The sequence below is a fragment of the Lygodium microphyllum genome, chromosome 28 (genome assembly GCF_053477565.2).
Source record: "Lygodium microphyllum isolate KBCC chromosome 28, Lygodium_microphyllum_v1.1.10, whole genome shotgun sequence".
NCBI classification, from domain to species: domain Eukaryota; kingdom Viridiplantae; phylum Streptophyta; class Polypodiopsida; order Schizaeales; family Lygodiaceae; genus Lygodium; species Lygodium microphyllum.
The window spans coordinates 40,351,014-40,369,244 of record NC_141162.1 but is presented as its reverse complement, the minus strand read 5'-3'; the positions used below and the strand labels follow the sequence as shown (position 1 = coordinate 40,369,244).

Genomic DNA, 18,231 nt, shown 5'->3' with positions numbered 1-18,231 from the left:
TCCTTGATAATGGCTCTGAGTGTGAAGACATGATCCAGTGATAAAAAGCCTTTTCTAAATTGAGTCTGTCCCTTTGCTCTCAGGCCCGCTTTCTCTACTGTGGACTCAACTCCTGCTTGAGGAAGGATGCATATAACTGGGCTAGTGTGTGGCCAATCATGATAGTCCTATAACTGTTGTTTGTGGTAGGATCACCTAAGTTGAGAATGGGCACAATGGTGTTAGTGCTCCAACTCTTTGGGAAAGCCTTTGCACGTGGCTTTGTTTAACATGTATGCAATGAGTTTTGCCACCATATCTCTAGCATGTATTAGGTGCTCAGCTACCAAGCCTTTGTGATCTTGTGGCTTGCTTGGGCATAGTCTGTCAATGGCTTCCCAAACCCTGCTCTGTTTGCGTGTGTGTGTATAGAGAGAGAGAGAGAGAGAGAGAGAGAGAGGGAGAGAGCTCATTCTATTCATTATGAAAAGAAAAAAAGAGAGAGCTCATTATGAAAAAGAAAAGAGAGGGAGAGAAAGCTGACATTCATTTTTTCACATCGTCTTAGCATGGGAAGCTTATCGAGATCTCATTCCTGAAGATGAACAAAGATGCTTTATTGCAGCTTACAATAAAAGATTGAACAGTGTTGATCCAGCTATAAAGGTGGCTTTTGCTTATGATATACAAGTACTTTGTTTTGTACAACTTTCTACTTTGTGGTTATGCTTTTGGGTTGTCCTTTTGAGATACAGCTGTGAGTCTGTCACAGTTTTTTTCAAGCGGATCTCTTTATATCATCAACTGTAGTTTAATACTTGATTTAAATTCTGCAGCTGGTCAATTAAGGGTTGATTATTCCTTTACAGTTAGCTGCATCAAAAGCTTGGACAAATTGGGAGATGGCTACTTCTTATCTTCTTCCAAATGAAGAATCCTTGAAGAGGGGCGAAAATGACAATTTTTCTCTGGTATAGTTTGGGTAATGTTAAGTTACTAATGTTTCAAGTAAAAAGTACATTTCACCTAGGTAACCTAACAATTTCTAAGTTTATGTTTTTCTATTTCAATATGGTTTACTTGCTTGATTGCATATGTAGGTAGATGCATGAATGGTTGAGTTGGTTGGCTGATTGATCAATGGACTCACTGATATGTGGGTAGGGAGGTAGATATACACTTTCAGTGATGTTGCCTTCTTGAGGCTGATTGTGAGGACTACAACAAGCTTGGCAATCTAGGTCAATGATGCCAAGTCCACCTCTGAATCTCGACTGATTGATGACATTCCAAGCAGTCTTCTCTGCAGCCGGGCTTTCCCCACCTCTTTGACATTCCAAGCAATCTTCTCTGTTGCCAGGCTTCTCTCATCTCTTAACTAGATGGTGTGAATGAGACACTTCACATGTCCCAGGATCTCGAAAAGACCAACATGAAGTAATGCACTACATGTTTGGCAATAGTACATGAGAGTTATAATCTAGTTGTGCTCTGGTAAAGGAGCTTATGTCTGATGCTCAATAAAAGGGGCCTGATTGTTGGCTAAAGTAATGTCTATCTCGACATAATGACCCGAATAGCTCATTGAGGTTTTGTGAAGAACACAAGTGACATTCTCAGTAGGCTTCCAATTAGGCAACTGCTTATCTCAAACCCAAAATCCATAGGACTTTGTTCCCTTTTTCTGAAGGCACTAGAATCTAAATGGTGCATAAGAGCTTTAGTCATGGACTTTGTTGACTAGGGAGGTGTGAGATATGCTAGGGTTTGCATAGAAAACAGAGTGTATGAACACAACCAACACACAATGAAACTCAGACTAGAACACCAAGAAGAAGAAAAAATAGAAGAATGGTTGAATGCTAAATGAATGAATGATGGAGGGATGAGATACAATTGAGGGAGCTCAAGAAGCAAAGGTTGTCCAACAACCACTATCTCTTGTGGAAGTGGGCTCAGATTGAGTGTTAGAGACTAATGTTGGAGGAGAAAACTGATGCAAACGGCAGAAGACAGTAGGTCAGAAGGCTCAACATTGAATCACAGCAATGTACTGCTTGGTAATAGTCTCTTAACAGGTGGAGCAGTAGCTGGTTGCCAAAACACAGTTCTATGAGGAGATGTACTGCCGCCATCGAAAGGGGAGAGGAGAAGCAGGCAACAGCGGCAGTAGGTGTTGGAGAAGCCCCTGTACAGGAAACTCAGTTGCCTGGAGGACTTGGACAGCTGAGTGGTGCCAACCAGAGACTGGCAGCAGCAGAGGGCTGAGTGGCAGATCCTAAGGTGGGGCAGCAGCTTCAGTTGATTGGCAGCAGCGTGCAGGGTGAGTGACAGCAGCAGGTGAGCGGAAAAATAGTGAAGATGATGATGAACTGGCACAATGTGAGACATGGGGTTGAAAGTGGATGCCCACAACATGTTCTTTCATAGGAGATTTTTGGGCATGTGTTCTATTATCACGATTAAAATGCCTTTTTCATAAACAATACTTTTTTGGGTTGTTTTTGTGGAGACAAACTAGGCTGAATGAAATGCATGATGATTTTCTCTTAACTGAGGCCTTTAACTAAGGTGCCCAAGGAAAGAGAGAGTATAACTCCGCCCTTATTTATCCAAAAGCTTCTACTCAAAGAGGCCAAGGTATTGGACCAATCGGTCATAATGGACTTCCTAAAGGTCTACTAGGATCAAAGAGGCGATGGATATCTTCTTTTGGGTAGCCCTAGTGAATAGATCTTATGATTATTTGAAAATAAAAATGGATAGTAGGATCCTGTATAAGGGAGTTGTATGGCATGGGAGCGGATGTAGAAGTACAATGAGGTAGAGTAGATGAGGGTAATTGTTGCATTGAGTGTGGTAGCTGCTCATGATCTTGGGTGAGCAATGAGTGCTCAAGATGCTCCGCTCAATGAGATAAAGGGGAATCATGTTACACAAAGCATGGTTATCTTTTGGAGGGATGCTTACAATCATAGGTTTTCATCGAACTAAATATTGACATGATGCAAATGCAAAGGGGGTAACACATAAAGGACATGCTCATATAGGATAATTGTTCACTTGTTCAGGTGCCCATTTGCAATGATGAAATCATGTAATTCAATGAAAAGGGAAGGGATGCAAATGTTGAAAGCAAAGAAGAAAATGTTGAAACTTGAACCATACCATGTGAGAAAAGAAACCCCTTCTCAAAATGGATGTCAATGTCGAAGGAGGAGGAGCTCATATCAGATACAATGCCAAGAACTTGAATGAAGACATCAATGTATGCCGGTCAAAAGAAGCACGGTTCTAACGAGAGAATCAAGAGCCACCAATGAACGGTTGATAGACCATGTCTCTGTTAGTAGTCTAGTCAGCTCATGTGTGAGTCTGGGCTATGCTTGATATTATTGGGTAATTTAGGTATTTTATAGTGGTAATTTTAGTGATTGTTTAGGCATTTATTGCTGGCCGACCAGCTGCCATATTTGGCATATTTTGGGTCTATTTATTCAATGGCTCCTCCTCCTCTCATTCAGTTATCATCATTCTTTAGGTGGTCTTCTTGATGGAGAGAGGAGCCAGTGCCGGTGCCCACGCAGCTAGTGACTTATTGTTGTACACGTCATTCTCGTGTTTGGTATATGGATTCCATTTCCCGAGCACATCTCTAAGTTCTCTTCCTTTGCAATATTCTTTTGTTCTTTTGTTTTCTTTCTCTTTTGTCTTGTGTTCAACAGTTTATTTCTGCACTTATCTATGCTTTCATTGCTGCACCACTTTTGACATGGTATCAGATTGCAGGATCTTGGTTCCTGCTGTGACTATTGTGTTGATTACATGTCTTTCTTCCCCCTGTTGATTAGGCTTGCGTTTTTCAAACCAACAACCTGTGTTTTCAACATATGCCTGGATTTCAGCCTGCAATCAGCAGTTTGCTGCATTAAACGCTTCACCAGCCTGCGTTTTTGGTTTGCTACCCCTAACTGTGGGTGGGTGATTACTTGTACAGGCCATTTTTACTGTTTTTGGTAGTTTTTGATGGGTTTTTCTTCATTTTGCAGCAGTTGGCCTTTGTTTTTGATCAGATTTTTGGTTACACTGCATGTGCGTATTCTGCATTGCTTCAGTGTATCTCTAAAGAAGTTCTACCGGCGGTTACCTCTTGTAGGACATCTCTAGAAATATGGTCAAAGCTTCAAACGTTGTACGAGGCACCTTTGCCCATGCATGCTGTGACTCTTTATGGACAACTTCGGCAGATGAAGTTTGAGTCCAAGGACACCATTCAGTCATTTTTGTTCCATGTTACACAAATACAAGACCAGCTTTGATACATGCAGTGTGCCCTTCTAGAGGCACATCTAGTGGTTACGGTACTCTACTAGCTCCCCTTGGAGCTTGATGAGGTAGCGAATGCTTTGAGGGCGCAGACATCCTTTACACCTATGAGCTTTACACATATGTCCTTGATAGTGCTTGAGCATGAGACATCTGTGTTTGCAGGGGAGGCTCTTATCTCATTATGGCAGTTCCAGTGAGGTCTTTATAGCTTTAAAGAGGGGTGACAGGAAGAAGAAGTGGAAGACCTAGTGGTATCACTGTGGTAAGAAGGGCCACTTGCGGAAGGAGTGCAAGGAAGAAGAAGGAGAAGAAGCGGGATGCAGACTCCTTCGATGCATCATTCTCTTCCTCAAACTCCGATTCTGATCCTCCGGCCATAGAGAAGTCTACGGCCAGAAGGGATTCACTCCTTCAGATCATGTTAAGGGCTTGATTGCCCCTTCCTTAGCTGCTTTCTAGTCTAGGTGATGCAATCATCCCTCACAACTCTCTAGTACTTGAGAGGGAGTGTGAGAGAGTAGTGAGATGGGGTTAGCAAGTCTCTTCTATTCCGGTATATCTATGCACAGGTTTAAGAGAGGGACATTTTTGACGCATTGACTGAAGTCTGGCAAGTTTAAATCTTGGGGTTGGGATTGACATCCAAGTTCATGAAGAGCTGTTTCTTTGACAACGAGTAGGATTGGCTCCTTGTCTTGAGCTCACATGAGGGGACGCTTTGGTGGTCTTGGTCAAAGGCGAGGAATCCATGGCCACATATGTTCAGAGGCATTTTCGATAGGATGGTCTTATATACTACTGCAGGACATTGTTGATAGACACAAAGATCTGTTATGACTCTTCTCTATTTTTAGAAGCTGATATGATCGACATCAATCTTAGGTTCTTTTCAAGGCTGGTGGTGGCTTGATCACCCACTACTTGGTATCCATGGTTTTACACTAGTGGTTCTTTGTTGTATATGATTCTCATTGTATCATTGTATTGTATCAGATCACCCATGATTTGAGAGAGAGTGCTAGTAGTCTAGTTAGCTCATGTGCGAGTCTGGGCTAAGCTTGATATTATTGGGTAATTTAGGCATTTTATAGTGGTCATTTTAGTGATTATTTAGGCATTTATTGCTGGCTGACCAGCATTAAATGTTGGTCGAGCAACTGTCATATTTGACATATTTTGGGCCTATTTATTCAGTGGTTTCTCCTTCTCTCATTCAATTATCATCATTCTTTAGGTGGTCTTCCTATTGGAAAGAGGAGCTAGTGCCGGTGCCCACGCAGCTAGTGACTCACTGTTGTACGCGTCACTCTCGTGTTTGGTATAGGGTATAGGGGCCAATAGAGTGTCATGTAACAATCCTCCATTATAATATTTTTTTCCAAGTGAGTTGCATAAATGTTTTTAAACGGTAAAACTATTTATATTATATAGAGCTCAAAGACAAAATATTGGGATATTTTGATAATTTTATCAGTAGCCATAGTTACAAACGAAAGGTTTATAAAAGAGGGACAGTGAGGGGCCAATAGAGTGACACTCGAGGATGCATTGCTTTAGGGTTTTACAAAATATAAAATATAAAAAAAATTACATGCCTTAATTGTTTGACTTAAGCTAAGCTCATCTGTAATTTTTAAAAAATTATATTATATTGTTAAGTGGTTAAAAAAGCCAGATCTTTCTTGTAAAATTATCACTCAATTGGGGTGGGGTGTGTTTTCCCTTTAGAGGGTGCTACTTTATTGGCCCCTTTACCCTATGGATTCCATTTTCTGAGCACATCTCTGAGTTCTCTTTCTTTGCAGTATTCTTTTGTTCTTTTGTTTTCTTTCTTTTTTGTCTTGTGTTCAACAGTTTATTCGAGCACTTGTCTGTGCTTCCATTGCTCCACCACTTCCGACAGTCTCTAGCTCAATCAAGACTAGTGGATGTTTGCAGTGTTAGTCCTCAATTAAAATACAAGTTGAGTATATAAGTACAAAAACTGATGAGGACTTGCATACTGGCACTTCATATCAAGATGCTTTGGTGGTAATGTAAGAAATACAAAACGAAGTTAAGAGAGTTTCCCAAAGGAGAAATAGTCTATAGGCGTGATTGGATAAGTCTAAAGAGCTAAGTAACACAAATCCCTAGAGTAGACTAATGGGTGAAGTAGCCTAACGTACCCCAAAAGACCTAGCTTAAGTGTAGGGCCACCATCTCATGTGTCCTTTGATAGATCTCTACCAAGGGAAATTGTGATGAGGGTAAGAAACCACATAGATTGTGGATGCATTATGAGTCCTTATAAGGATGGCTAGATGACCATGTGGGCTATGGATGTACTCGCTGTCTAATGGGGATGGGGAGAAGGTCTAGGAGGGTTACCGTCAGCCTTGGAATGACACTTCCTGTTGATATGATCCGAGTGTTGGCAATGAGTGCAATATCTACTTGTTTAAAGCATATTTTGCCAAAGTAGTCCAATACTTTTAGTTCCATCTAAAGGAGGTGAGTGATCCTTATTAGGACTTGCCTTTCATTCTTGAGAGTTCTTGCCACCTTCGGATTTCTCGTTTGTATCGATGGAAATCAAAGCCCCTTCTAGAGATAGCAATGACAAAGATGGGGGTTTGCTTGTGGACTTGATCATGTAACCGATGGTAATACAATAGTTGGTACTCAAACTCATAGAAGGTTGGCAATTGGGGTCTTGAAATAGCTTGCTCATACAATGGAAGTAGATAGGTGGTAGCTAGTTTAAAAGTAAAATATACCTTCATCATGATAGATAGGCGTGCGTACTTGTGGGTAGGTTGGAGGGCATATGGTGCATAGGTGACATTCTTAGCAATGGAGCACAATGATGTAAAGCGGCATTCACCTAAGGAGACAGAATATAACCTAAGAAGGGCGTAACACCTAGAGTGGAGAAAGCTAAGGTAACTTTAGGAGAGTTAAATAAGCCTAGCCTGGAGATTGTACATCCTAAACCTAATGTACTAGAAAAGGTGGAAATAGGTCTCAATATTGAAGGTACTAAAGTGAAATTGAAGCCTTAGCCAGTAAAGGCATGAGAGAGAGAACCTAAATGTAGAATTGGTGAGGGATGGATGAGAGGGATTTGTAAATGAGTAGCACCAAGAACATGCTCAAGTAAAATGGGAGCTTTATATGCAACTATATGGGTTCTTTGCCTCTATTTATATCCATGTATATTTGAGCTAAAAATGCATTAATTTGAAGATGCTTAATTAATGAAGACGCTTAATGAAGACCCCAAAATACGCTTAATTAATGAAGACCTATTATTTAAAAAAGAAATGTGATCCTAGAGAGTTATTGTATCCCACATGCAAAACCCTAATTTGGGTGCCCAAACTTTCTATGAATATGCATACAGCCCACCACTGTCCCTTTATCTTGTTTTTGCACGTTTCAGGAGCAGTATCTCTGTTGCCCACACCCCGTTTGTGGAGGACATGGTGGCCGGAGCTTCCATCAGCCATTTGCTACCATCTGGTGCTTGATTCCAGCCTTTCTTACTTGTTTGTAGTTGTCACCAAGTCCCAAGAGCTGTCACCTACAGTTTGGTGCTGCCGCTATCAATCAAGAATTGTCGCCGTGATCTTCTTTCTCCTCTGAGTGTTGCATTTGCAGTTTCTGGCATCCGCCCTGACATTCTCTCACATCTGTTTGCTATGTTTGCACCTAACAGTTGTTGCCCAGTTTTTCTCTCCTCAGACACCTATGTTTTTAGTATTTCTCTCTCCTGCATTGCCATCTGCAACAGATTCAGTCTTCCTTGGTTGCGTTTGCTGGTGTTTGACACTCCAAGGCTACATTTCCTGCGATTTGCGACCGGTTTGGAGTACGACAAACTCTACAGCTCATAACCTCTGCCTTGACCCTAGAGAGATGAGAGTTCGAGGTTCAATATTCATTGCATAATGTGTTTACTGCATGAGCATTATATTGTATATTCATTATTCATTCACTTTATTATTCATTGTGTTCATTGTCTCTATGTTATCCTTACCCTAATCGTAATTATGTTATGAGTTTATCGGTCTGTGCTTTGTCGTAGATTGGTTTTGTGTTTTTTGCGTTTAGAGCATTTCTTCACATAGTATTAGAGCTAGGTACTCTCTGAGAAATGTTGGCCTTTGATCGGAAAGCTCATTCACGAAAGCAAGAACAATAGAGAGGTCGGATGACTTCGAACACATTTACAACACTGCTCCAATCTCCATAGCCAAACATGGACAAAGACGATCAGGAGTGGGTCTCCCAGCTTGCTACTGTTTGATGTGACATGGGCGGAGAACCATTGGACTACCATGGAGTCCACAGACCATATCAAATTTCTGTTGTTGAGAATGATCTCATCTTTATGCAAAGGACTCAGCAGGAGGTTGAAGGTAAGCGTGAGTTTTCTCCTTTAGATTTGGTGCACATGACTAATGATGGTGTAAAACCTTTAGAATCTCCACCACGAACCGGCCATCCGCAAGTGGAACCTGGCTCGGATTACACATCACTTCCATAATACTTCTTTTCTCCAATGTTAGGTATGAACCCTATTATTTCAGATTCTATGCCAATTGATTCTGTATTTTCTGTTGGATCGGAAGATGCTGATCAAGAAGGTACTTTTCAAAACAAGCTTTGGTTTGTGAGTAATGAGGAATATATGTATTTCTTTATGAATTCAAAACTAGGAAAGAAGCTAAATGAAGAACTTGTAAGTATTCCTATTCTTTATTTTCCTTCAAATGATTTTATTTCTCATGGTCAATATGGAGTAGGTGCATCTTCATCTAGTGCATTTAATGGACAAAAGGAACTTAATGATGTTTTCCATAACATCCATTACAAATCCATTTGGGCTCCCATGTATCCCTCCCTCGTTGCACCTTCTTTTTCGCTTGCATTAAGTGCGCCACATTATCCACCACCATACACACACTGGGGGGTTTTGTACATTTAGACATAGCCTTTAGGATCTCTACATACCTATTCTCGGATGGTGTACGTGTGACGGAGACTTGACCTTTCATATACACACTTTTGGGCCATTCCTTTGGGAGTGTATCCTAGACATAATTTAGTTTGGATCGTTTGGTACCGCCGTTTGCCTCTATGGTATTGCCTAGTGGACCATCCGATCATTCTAGTGCCCCAGTTGACATTTGGACAAGGCTATCATGTTCGCGTGCCTCTAGGTATATCTACGATATTATATGGACCTATGTCCGTTTCGGAATCTTCGCAACACAATCGGTACTCATTGGACATCAACGATCTATTTCTGCCTATCCACCTTTACCCCCTCCTACTTCTTATCCACCCACCATCACCACCACCACCACCACCTCCACCACCACTATCTTATCTTCTATCTTATTTCATCTATCCATCTTCACAAACACCTCATGGTTCTAGTTCCTCATCCGCCCACCAAGCATGCATTTAATGACAAGACTCGTTTCAACGGGTCAAACTATACTGCCTGGTTAAATTTAATGGGCATGTCTTAGACTCTCAAAACCTATGGGATTTAGTGAAGGGGTTGAAATCCCAATGGGATTCTGCTCTTCTTCCATATGAGGTTGTCCGCTCATGAAAGGATTGTAATGCCTCTGCTATTATCGAGCTTATGCAGGTCTTGTTGCCTAAGTTTCACTCTTAGCTTTAACATTTGGACTCAGCATCTGAGCGTTGGGCACACTTGATTGACCGCTATGTGACTTGGGATAGGACCGGTCGTATCAATTTGGATCATGAGCTCCAAAACTTCAAAATCACAGACAAAGAATTGAAAGTCAAGTTGGTTGAGTGTCGGCGTCTCCTCGCTGAGTTCTCAACCACTAGGGGTTCTAAGTCCTTTGATGATCAAGTTACCTTGTTTCTTAACAAGTTGCCAAGAAAATATTTTCATTTTGTGCAGTAGGTGATTTCACAGTCTCAGATGCCCATATTTTATGAGTTTGAGTATTAGCTATTGTGTTACGTACGGTTGTTCGATTGATTTCATAACACATTCTCGATAGAGGGGGTTCTAGTTGCATCTTCTCAGAGGGGGCAACAGGGCAAGGGCACACAAAACTCAAATCAAAATCAAAATAAAGGTAGGGCTAGTGAACCCAAGGAAACACTCAATTTTCTCTTAAACTTGGATGGCAGAATGTACCTAAAAAGAATAGGTATTGTCAACGTTGTCAAAAGGCTGGCCATTATGACTAGTTTAGTGATTGCTCACAGCAAGGCACAACCTAATGGCCTTTACCACATGACACACTTTCTTACCAAGCCGATCACCGATGGTTCGGAGTTCCATTGCTTCTAGGCTTTGGTTACTACATAGGAGTCTATAGACTTTGAGCATCTTTGGCATTTTCACTTAGGACATCTGGGCTACGACACTCTTTATGAGCTGTCGCGTCAAGGGATGCTTTAGGGCCTTTCAAGTCTCAAATTATCTCGAGAGGTCTGTAAAGTATGTCAGCTAGGTAAGCAGCATCGTATATCCTTTTCTTAGCGGTCTATCACTCGTGTTGCAGAATCCCTAAGGCTCATTTATATCGATCTTTGTGGCCCCACATCGACTGCGGCCTTGAATGGCATACTGTACTTCTTTTTGATAGTGGATGACTTTGAGCATCTTTAGCATTTTCGCTTAGAATATCTGGACTATGCATCTCTTTATGAGTTGCCGCGTTAGGGAATGGTTGAGGGTCTTCCATACCTTAAATTATCTCAAGAGGTCTATAAAGCATGTCAGCTAGGTGAGAAGTATCGTACCTACTTTTCTCAGTTATCTATCACTTGTGTTGCGGAATCCCTAAGGCGAATTCATGTTGATCTTTGTGGTTCCACATCCACTGCGGCCTTAAGTGACACATTGTATTTCTTTTTGATAGTGGATGCTTTTTCTAGATACATGTGGGTGTACTTCCTCAAGCACAAGTCCAATGCTTTCACTTATTTCAATGCTTGGGTGCTGCTAGTTCATAACCAGATTGGTCGTCGTGTGGATACTATGAAGAGTGATTTTAGTGGTGAGTTTAGCTCCCACAAGTTGTTTGAGTTGCTACAAGAGCACGGTATCTCACACCAACTCATCTCTACCGACTTTCCTGCATAGAATGGAGTCGTAGATTGTAGGAATCGGATAGTCCTGAATATGACATGCTCTACCTATTTGCACCAGAGCTTTCACTTATTTCAATGCTTGGGTGTTGCTAGTTCATAACCAGATTGGTCGCCGTGTGGATACTATGAAGAGTGATTTTGGTGGCGAGTTTAGCTCCCACAAGTTTTCTGAGTTGCTACAAGAGCACGGTATCTCACGCCAACTCATCTCTATCGACTCCCCTGCATAGAATGGAACGTAGATTGTAGGAATCAGATAGTCTTGAATATGACACGCTGTATCTGTTTGCAGGAGTGCTCCCTGAGCGCCTTTGGGTCGAGGTTGTTAGCACTTCTTGATATCTGATTGCGGCAGTTTCTAAAAAGACTTCGTACGAGGTATTTTTGGCTCTTGGTTTGTTATTTCTCACTTTAGAGTTTTTGGTAGTCGTGCTTATATGCACACTCTTGATGACAAGATAAGAAAGCTCACCCCTCTAGCTGATCTCTTGATTTTTGTGGGCTATTCTTCCGAAGTGAAAGCCTATCGTTTGTTCAATCCTCGGATGAACAAGGTGAAGGGATGTTGTCTTTGATGAGAGGGACATAGTGCAGTCCTTTGTATTGGACTCTTCGTCCTCACCTTTGCTCATATAATTTGAGATCGTGCTTACCGAGTTGGGTCTATTGTCCGCTCTTAACCTTCTTGCAGATACTTTTGCTCTCAGGTCTCCTTTGCGTGACAAGTTACCTCACTGGTACGAGCAGACCATGTGTGATTTGGGGATCCTTCAATTGGATCTCATTCTGGAGGGCTCTAGAAGGTTTGCTCTGCTCGCCTCTCACACTTCATATGCATTGTTGTTTACAACTGACTACATTGCACATTCTGAGCCGGATAGTTGGCAAGAGGCTCTCTAGGACCCTTTGTGGCGTGAGGCCATGGAGAAGGAACTGGATAGTATTGATTGCAATGATGATTGGACATTAGTGGATCGTGCTCCGGTTATCGGGATAAAGTGGATTTTTAGGACCAGGCTAAAGGTTGATGGTATTCTAGACAAATAAAAGGCTTGCCTTGTAGTGCAAGGTTTCTGGCGAAAGCACAATATTGACTATGAAGAAACCTTTGCACCTACTGCTTGTAGGGAAAGGTTAGGCACGAAGATCAAGGCAAACAGTCATTACACACAGTGAGAGAGACAGAGAGTGCGAGAGAGCAAAGTAGAGAGTGAACACGTTTTTCGGTACAATGACGAGTGTACCACTTTAGGTTTTTAGATAGATATATGTATGAAAGTACAATGTGCTAAGGGTGTGTTCACACTCGTGCACATATAAAAGGCACGATGGCCCTTTATTCCCAACAACCTCCCACCTAAAGGCAACGTGCCTTAAGAGGAGAAAATAATCAACTAAGTCTAGGTATGTACAAAGCTGAAATAAATATATCTATCCAACTTCCATCATTTGTCGACAATGAGCAAACCGCTCTGTTGGAAGACCCTTCGTGAGAAGGTATGCATGATTATTATCTGTATGCACTTTGACAAGCTCAATGCTCTTGCTATCAAGTACATCTCTAATGAAATGGTACTTCACCTATATGTGCTTTGTCTTTGTATGAAAGACAAGATTCCATGCTAGCATGATAGCACTCTGACTATCACAATGGAGAACAGGTAACTTTGTGATGCCAAGCTCTTCCACCAGACGTGAAAGCCATAAAGCCTCCTTGCATGCCTTAGTGGCAGCTACATACTCTGCCTCTGTAGTAGACAATGCAACACACTTTTGTAGCTTGGAGATCCAAGAGACTGCTCCTTCTGTGAAAGTAAACACATACCCAGAAGTGGACTTCGTGCAGTCCGCATGACCAGCATAGTCTGCATCCATAAAGCCAATGACAGATGCCTTCTGCTTTCCAAAGCAGATACACAACTCCTTTGTGCCTTTGAGGTATCTCATAATGCCTTTCACTACATCCCAATGCTTCTTGCCAGGGGTTGCCATGTATCTGCTAACCACTCCCACTGCAAAAGCAATGTTAGAACGTGTAGCAACCATAGCATACATCAAACTGCCAACAGCTGAAGCATATGGTATCTTGGCCATTTCAGCCTTCTCATCATCAGATGTAGGGCTGTCCTTTGCATTGAGTTTCACACATGGAGGCAATGGAACCCCAATTGTTTTCCCCCCCTCCATATTGAAACGTTGCACAACTTTGGAGATATACTCCTGCTGAGATAGATGGAGTAAGCCTTTTGATCTATCTCTGAGTATTCGCATGCCAAGAATGTGATTTGCATCACCCAGATCCTTCATGTCAAAGCTGCCATGAAGACTTTGCTTCAATGAATCCAAGGCATGAGTATCCTTGCAAGCAATCAGCATGTCATCAACATACAAAACCAAGATAATCAGGCTGCCATCTGCTGCCTTCTTGGTGTACAAGCAGTGATCCACTTGACTTCTATGAAAGCCTTGGGACTGCATGAATGTATCAAACTTATGATACCATTCTCTTGGTGCTTGTTTCAGCCCATACAAACTCCTTTTGAGTTTACATACCATTTTTTCTTTCCCTTGTTCAACAAACCCTTCAGGCTGCTGCATATATATGTCTTCATGCAAATCACCATGTAAAAATGCAGTCTTTTCATCCATTTGTATGAGTTCCATATCTTCAACTGCAACCAAGCCCAAAATGGTTCTCAGTGTAGTCATCTTGACTACAGAAGAGAAAATCTCATCAAAATCAATTCCATGCTTCTGCTTGTACCCCTTTGCAACCAATATTGCTTTGTACTTGGGTGAGGAACCAGAATTGACCATCTTGTAAACCCATTTGCATGTAAGGTTTTTTTGCCAATTCCATCTCTGACAGCATGGCTTTATACCATTTCTTGCTGTCCTGTCTGTCCATTGCTTCCTTGAAGCAAGACGGCTCACCACAGTCTATTAACATGACATACTCAGCCACATTAATTGCACCAGGAACAAATCAGTCAGGTTGTCTAGTAGCCCTAGACAATCTCCTAACCCCCAATGGTCATTGTTTGCTGGCTGTTCCTGCAAATTTCCATTTTCAGCATGCTGTCCTGGCATTTCAGCCTGCAAATCAGCATTAACAGCTTGCTGTCTTGGCTGTTCCTGCACATGTAATGGCTCATTTTCATGGGCAATAGCTAGTTGATCATTTCCAGCATCATTTTCTGCATTCGCAGGTTCATTTACAGCAGGTATTTGCTGCTGTACAGCGGGCACTTTTTGCTGTCCAAAATGTATTTCTTCCTGGAATACAACCCTACAGACCTCCTCAGTCTTTTCGGGCTGTTTGTGCATGCGATCTTCCTAGAAGATAACGTCATTGCCGCATACTACTTTCCTTTTCTTGAGATCCCACAATTTATACCCCATTTCACCCTCGTCACCATATCCTAGGAAAATGCATTTACAGGACTTTGGCTCAAGTTTGCTGCGTTTTTCTTTAGGAATGTGCACAAAAGTCTCGCAGGCAAACACTTTCAGATGAGCATATGAAGGTGGCTTGCCCAACCATGCTTCTTGGGGAACTCCCCCCCCCCCCCAAAAGACCTGTTTGGTGACCGATTAATTAGATGAACGGCTGTCATAACAGCCTTTGCCCAAAAACCATGGGGTAATGCAGCACGAGATAGCATTGTACGAACATTATCCTATATGGTCCGATTCATATGCTCTGCAACTCCATTTTGGGGTGGATTATGAGGGACAGTGAGCTTCCTCTTTATCCCTTTGCTATCACAAAATGCCTGAAAGGCTTTGGACACATATTCCCCACCATTGTCAGAGCGAAGATGTCTTATCTGTCTGATTTTCAGCCAATGCCAAGAATGTTTTAAACTTATCAAGTACTTCATCCTTGCTACGAATAGGGTAAACCCATACTTTCCGTGTAGCATCATCGACAAAGGTGACAAAATATTTCTTTCCCCCTAAAGATAATCTTGGCATTTGACATACATCTGAATGTACTAACTCTAGAGGAGAAGATTCCAAAGAAAGAGACTTTTTGTGAGACGTCTGTGCATGTTTGCCATAAATACAATGATCACAGTGCTCAAAGTCAGCATAACGAAGACAAGGCAAGTAACCCAAACGAGAAAGCACTTTCATTCCAGTTTGACTCATGTGTCCCAACCGGCCATGCCACAAAGAAACGCTTGGCTGCGCGGTCACGTCAGCAACATGGTCACGCACACTAGATACATGAAGTAGACACAAAGTATCACTCTTACAACCTTTGGCAATAACCCTAGATCCCTTACAGATCTTCCATTTTCCATCACCAAATGTGGTATGAAAACCATCATCATCTGGCTGCCCTGTGCTAATCAAGCTCTTTTTGAGCTGAGGTACATGCCGTACATGCTGAAGTGTAAAGATAGAGCCATGCTGAAACTGTAATTGCACACTGCCAATACCCTACAATGTCACATGCATAGTTGTCCCCAAGATGGACAACACCATGTCGACCCCCTGTATAGGCGGAAAACCACTCACGATGAGGGGTGACATGAAAGGAAGCACCTGAATCAAGAATCTAGGTATGCATGTCATCATCTGTATCTGCAAGTAAAGCATGTGCACCAAAATGTGAAGAGACAAAGAGTACATCACTTCCACAGTCATTGTCATGAGTGACTACATTCACCTCTTCAATTTTTACACTGCTTTTCTTAGGATGACTGTCCTTCTTCTCTTCCTTGCGATCATCTGTCTTCTTACCTTTTCCTTTCTCTTTCTTCCATATGTAGCAGTCACGTTTAAAGTGACCCTTCTTGCCACAATGATGGCATTCAACATCTTTGCCACTTGATTTACTGCATCCCTTGCCATCATATTTGCCCTTTTGCTGTGATCTGCCCCTAGTATGCAAACCACTGGAAGACTTACTGGATGCATTGTTCTGTCGATTCATCTCTTCCATAAGTAGAGCACTCTCTACATCAGCATACAAAGGATCGCATTAGAATTGCTCTTAGCAGTCCTGAATGTATCCCAACTCTCTAGTAGAGTGCAAAGCAAGAAAGCAACCTTAAATTCCTCATCAATCATGAACTTCAAGGCAACCAGCTGGCTGAAAATGGGGTTAAACTCACTCAAGTGAGTAGACATTGTTGTACCTTCTTTCATATGCAAATCCATAAGCTTTTTTAGCCAATACACTTTGCTTGCAGCACTCTTCTGTGCATATAGTTCTTCCAGTCTAGTCCATATAGCATATGCAGAATCCAAACCTTCAATGTTGAAGAGCAAGGCATCAGAAATTGATAGCTCTATGGTTGAGCGTGCAAGCTCATTCAAGTCATCCCAATCATCCTGATCCATGTCTGCGGGCTTTGCCCCTTTGGTTTTGATTGGCTTTGCCTGCTTCTTTTGTAACAGGATATTGTAGCACTGTTTTTGCCAAACTGCAAAATTATGTGCGCCTTCAAGCTTCTTTATGTGCATCAAATTACTGCTGTCATTGCTGCCAGCCATGATTTTCAGCCCAAATGTGACCAAAAAACTAGTAAATGCAGGCCCAAACTGTCACCCAAGTGACCAAGGTACAAACAAGTACCAATCAGCAATAAATGACCACGCAGAAGTACAGATTTCAGATCTGTAATTAAGTTTTCAGAAGCACCAAACCAAGTGCTACAGCATTATCCAACTAATTACAGCTGTTCCAAAGGGCATGTGCATCACATTACATGAGAAATCCCAAAATTTCAGTTGCAATTTCTGTTGTACATGTAGCCACGGGCATAAAATTTGACACAAACGGTCAAAAGCCCCAAAATTTTGTGCTCAAACCGTCAAACATACATCTGCATTTCCTCTGTCATGCATATAGGACTGTCCAATTTTGCCAAAATAAAGCAATTTCAGCAAAACCCCCAAATTTTACGAAGTGTTGATGTCCAAATTGCGCGGAATTCAATTTGCATGTACATAAAATGACCAAATGCTGCACAAATTTTGCCCAAACTGCAAAAGCCCCAATTTGCACGGGGTCCAATGTGCCTCAATGTCAAGAAATTGGCTTAATTTCAGCCCAATTTGTGCATGTACATGAAAAGCCCCAAATGTCGGGGACACAATGTCATAAATTCCTGCAATTTTTGAGACAGATATCACTGTTGCATCTTGCTCACACCAAATCTGGACAAATCCCCAAATTTTCCAAGTCCTGTGTGCATTAATTTCAATGAAATTGAAAGAATTTCACTGAAATGTGAAAAGCCCCAAAATTCCCAGGCAAATATATACCGACTTTGGAATTTCTGAGTCAGATTGTCCAATTTTGTGTTGAGATCCCCAAATTCGGGAAAAGCCCCAAATTTCTAGGACAATTTTGCACAGATCTAAGATATTGTGCTTGTGCGCGCAAAACCTTGGTTAGAGGGGAAATTTTCAAAGGATTTTGAAGAGAAAAAAAACATTGATGATGGGTCCGTTGACCCGTCAATCGTGTGCCTTAATACTGACGCTGCCCGTTCGCTTGCCATGCACCTGTCACCCGTCACCAGCCACGCAGCCGTCGCGCCCGTCACCTGTCACGCAGCTGCCACGCCCGTCACCAGTCAGGCAGCCGTCGCGCCCGCCATCTGATGAAGCTATCGCCTAGTTGCCCTGTCGACGCTGGTCTGCAGCGTGGTCTTAGACCTGGTCGCCTGTGCAGACTTTGGGTTCCTAGATTGTCGACTGACAGTGCAGCACACACACGTGCTTGAAATCAGGGCGACCTGAAGATTTCGCGCGAGTGAAACACTA

At 42.1% G+C, this 18,231-nt stretch overlaps 1 protein-coding gene across 3 annotated transcripts in view; it reads left to right on the top strand.

The window, feature by feature from the left end:
* PIP (proline iminopeptidase) overlaps window positions 1-18,231 on the top strand; it is an 87,781-nt gene that overhangs the window by 36,256 nt on the left and 33,294 nt on the right. For all 3 annotated transcript variants that reach the window (XR_015689325.1, XM_087670233.1, XM_087670234.1), the window contains exons 7-8: window positions 548-645; window positions 849-950. Coding sequence is in view for 2 of the 3 variants with exons in the window: in XM_087670233.1 (XP_087526359.1) it covers window positions 548-645; window positions 849-950 (200 nt within the window). In the remaining variant the exon portion in view is untranslated. The remainder of the gene's footprint in view (window positions 1-547; window positions 646-848; window positions 951-18,231) is intronic.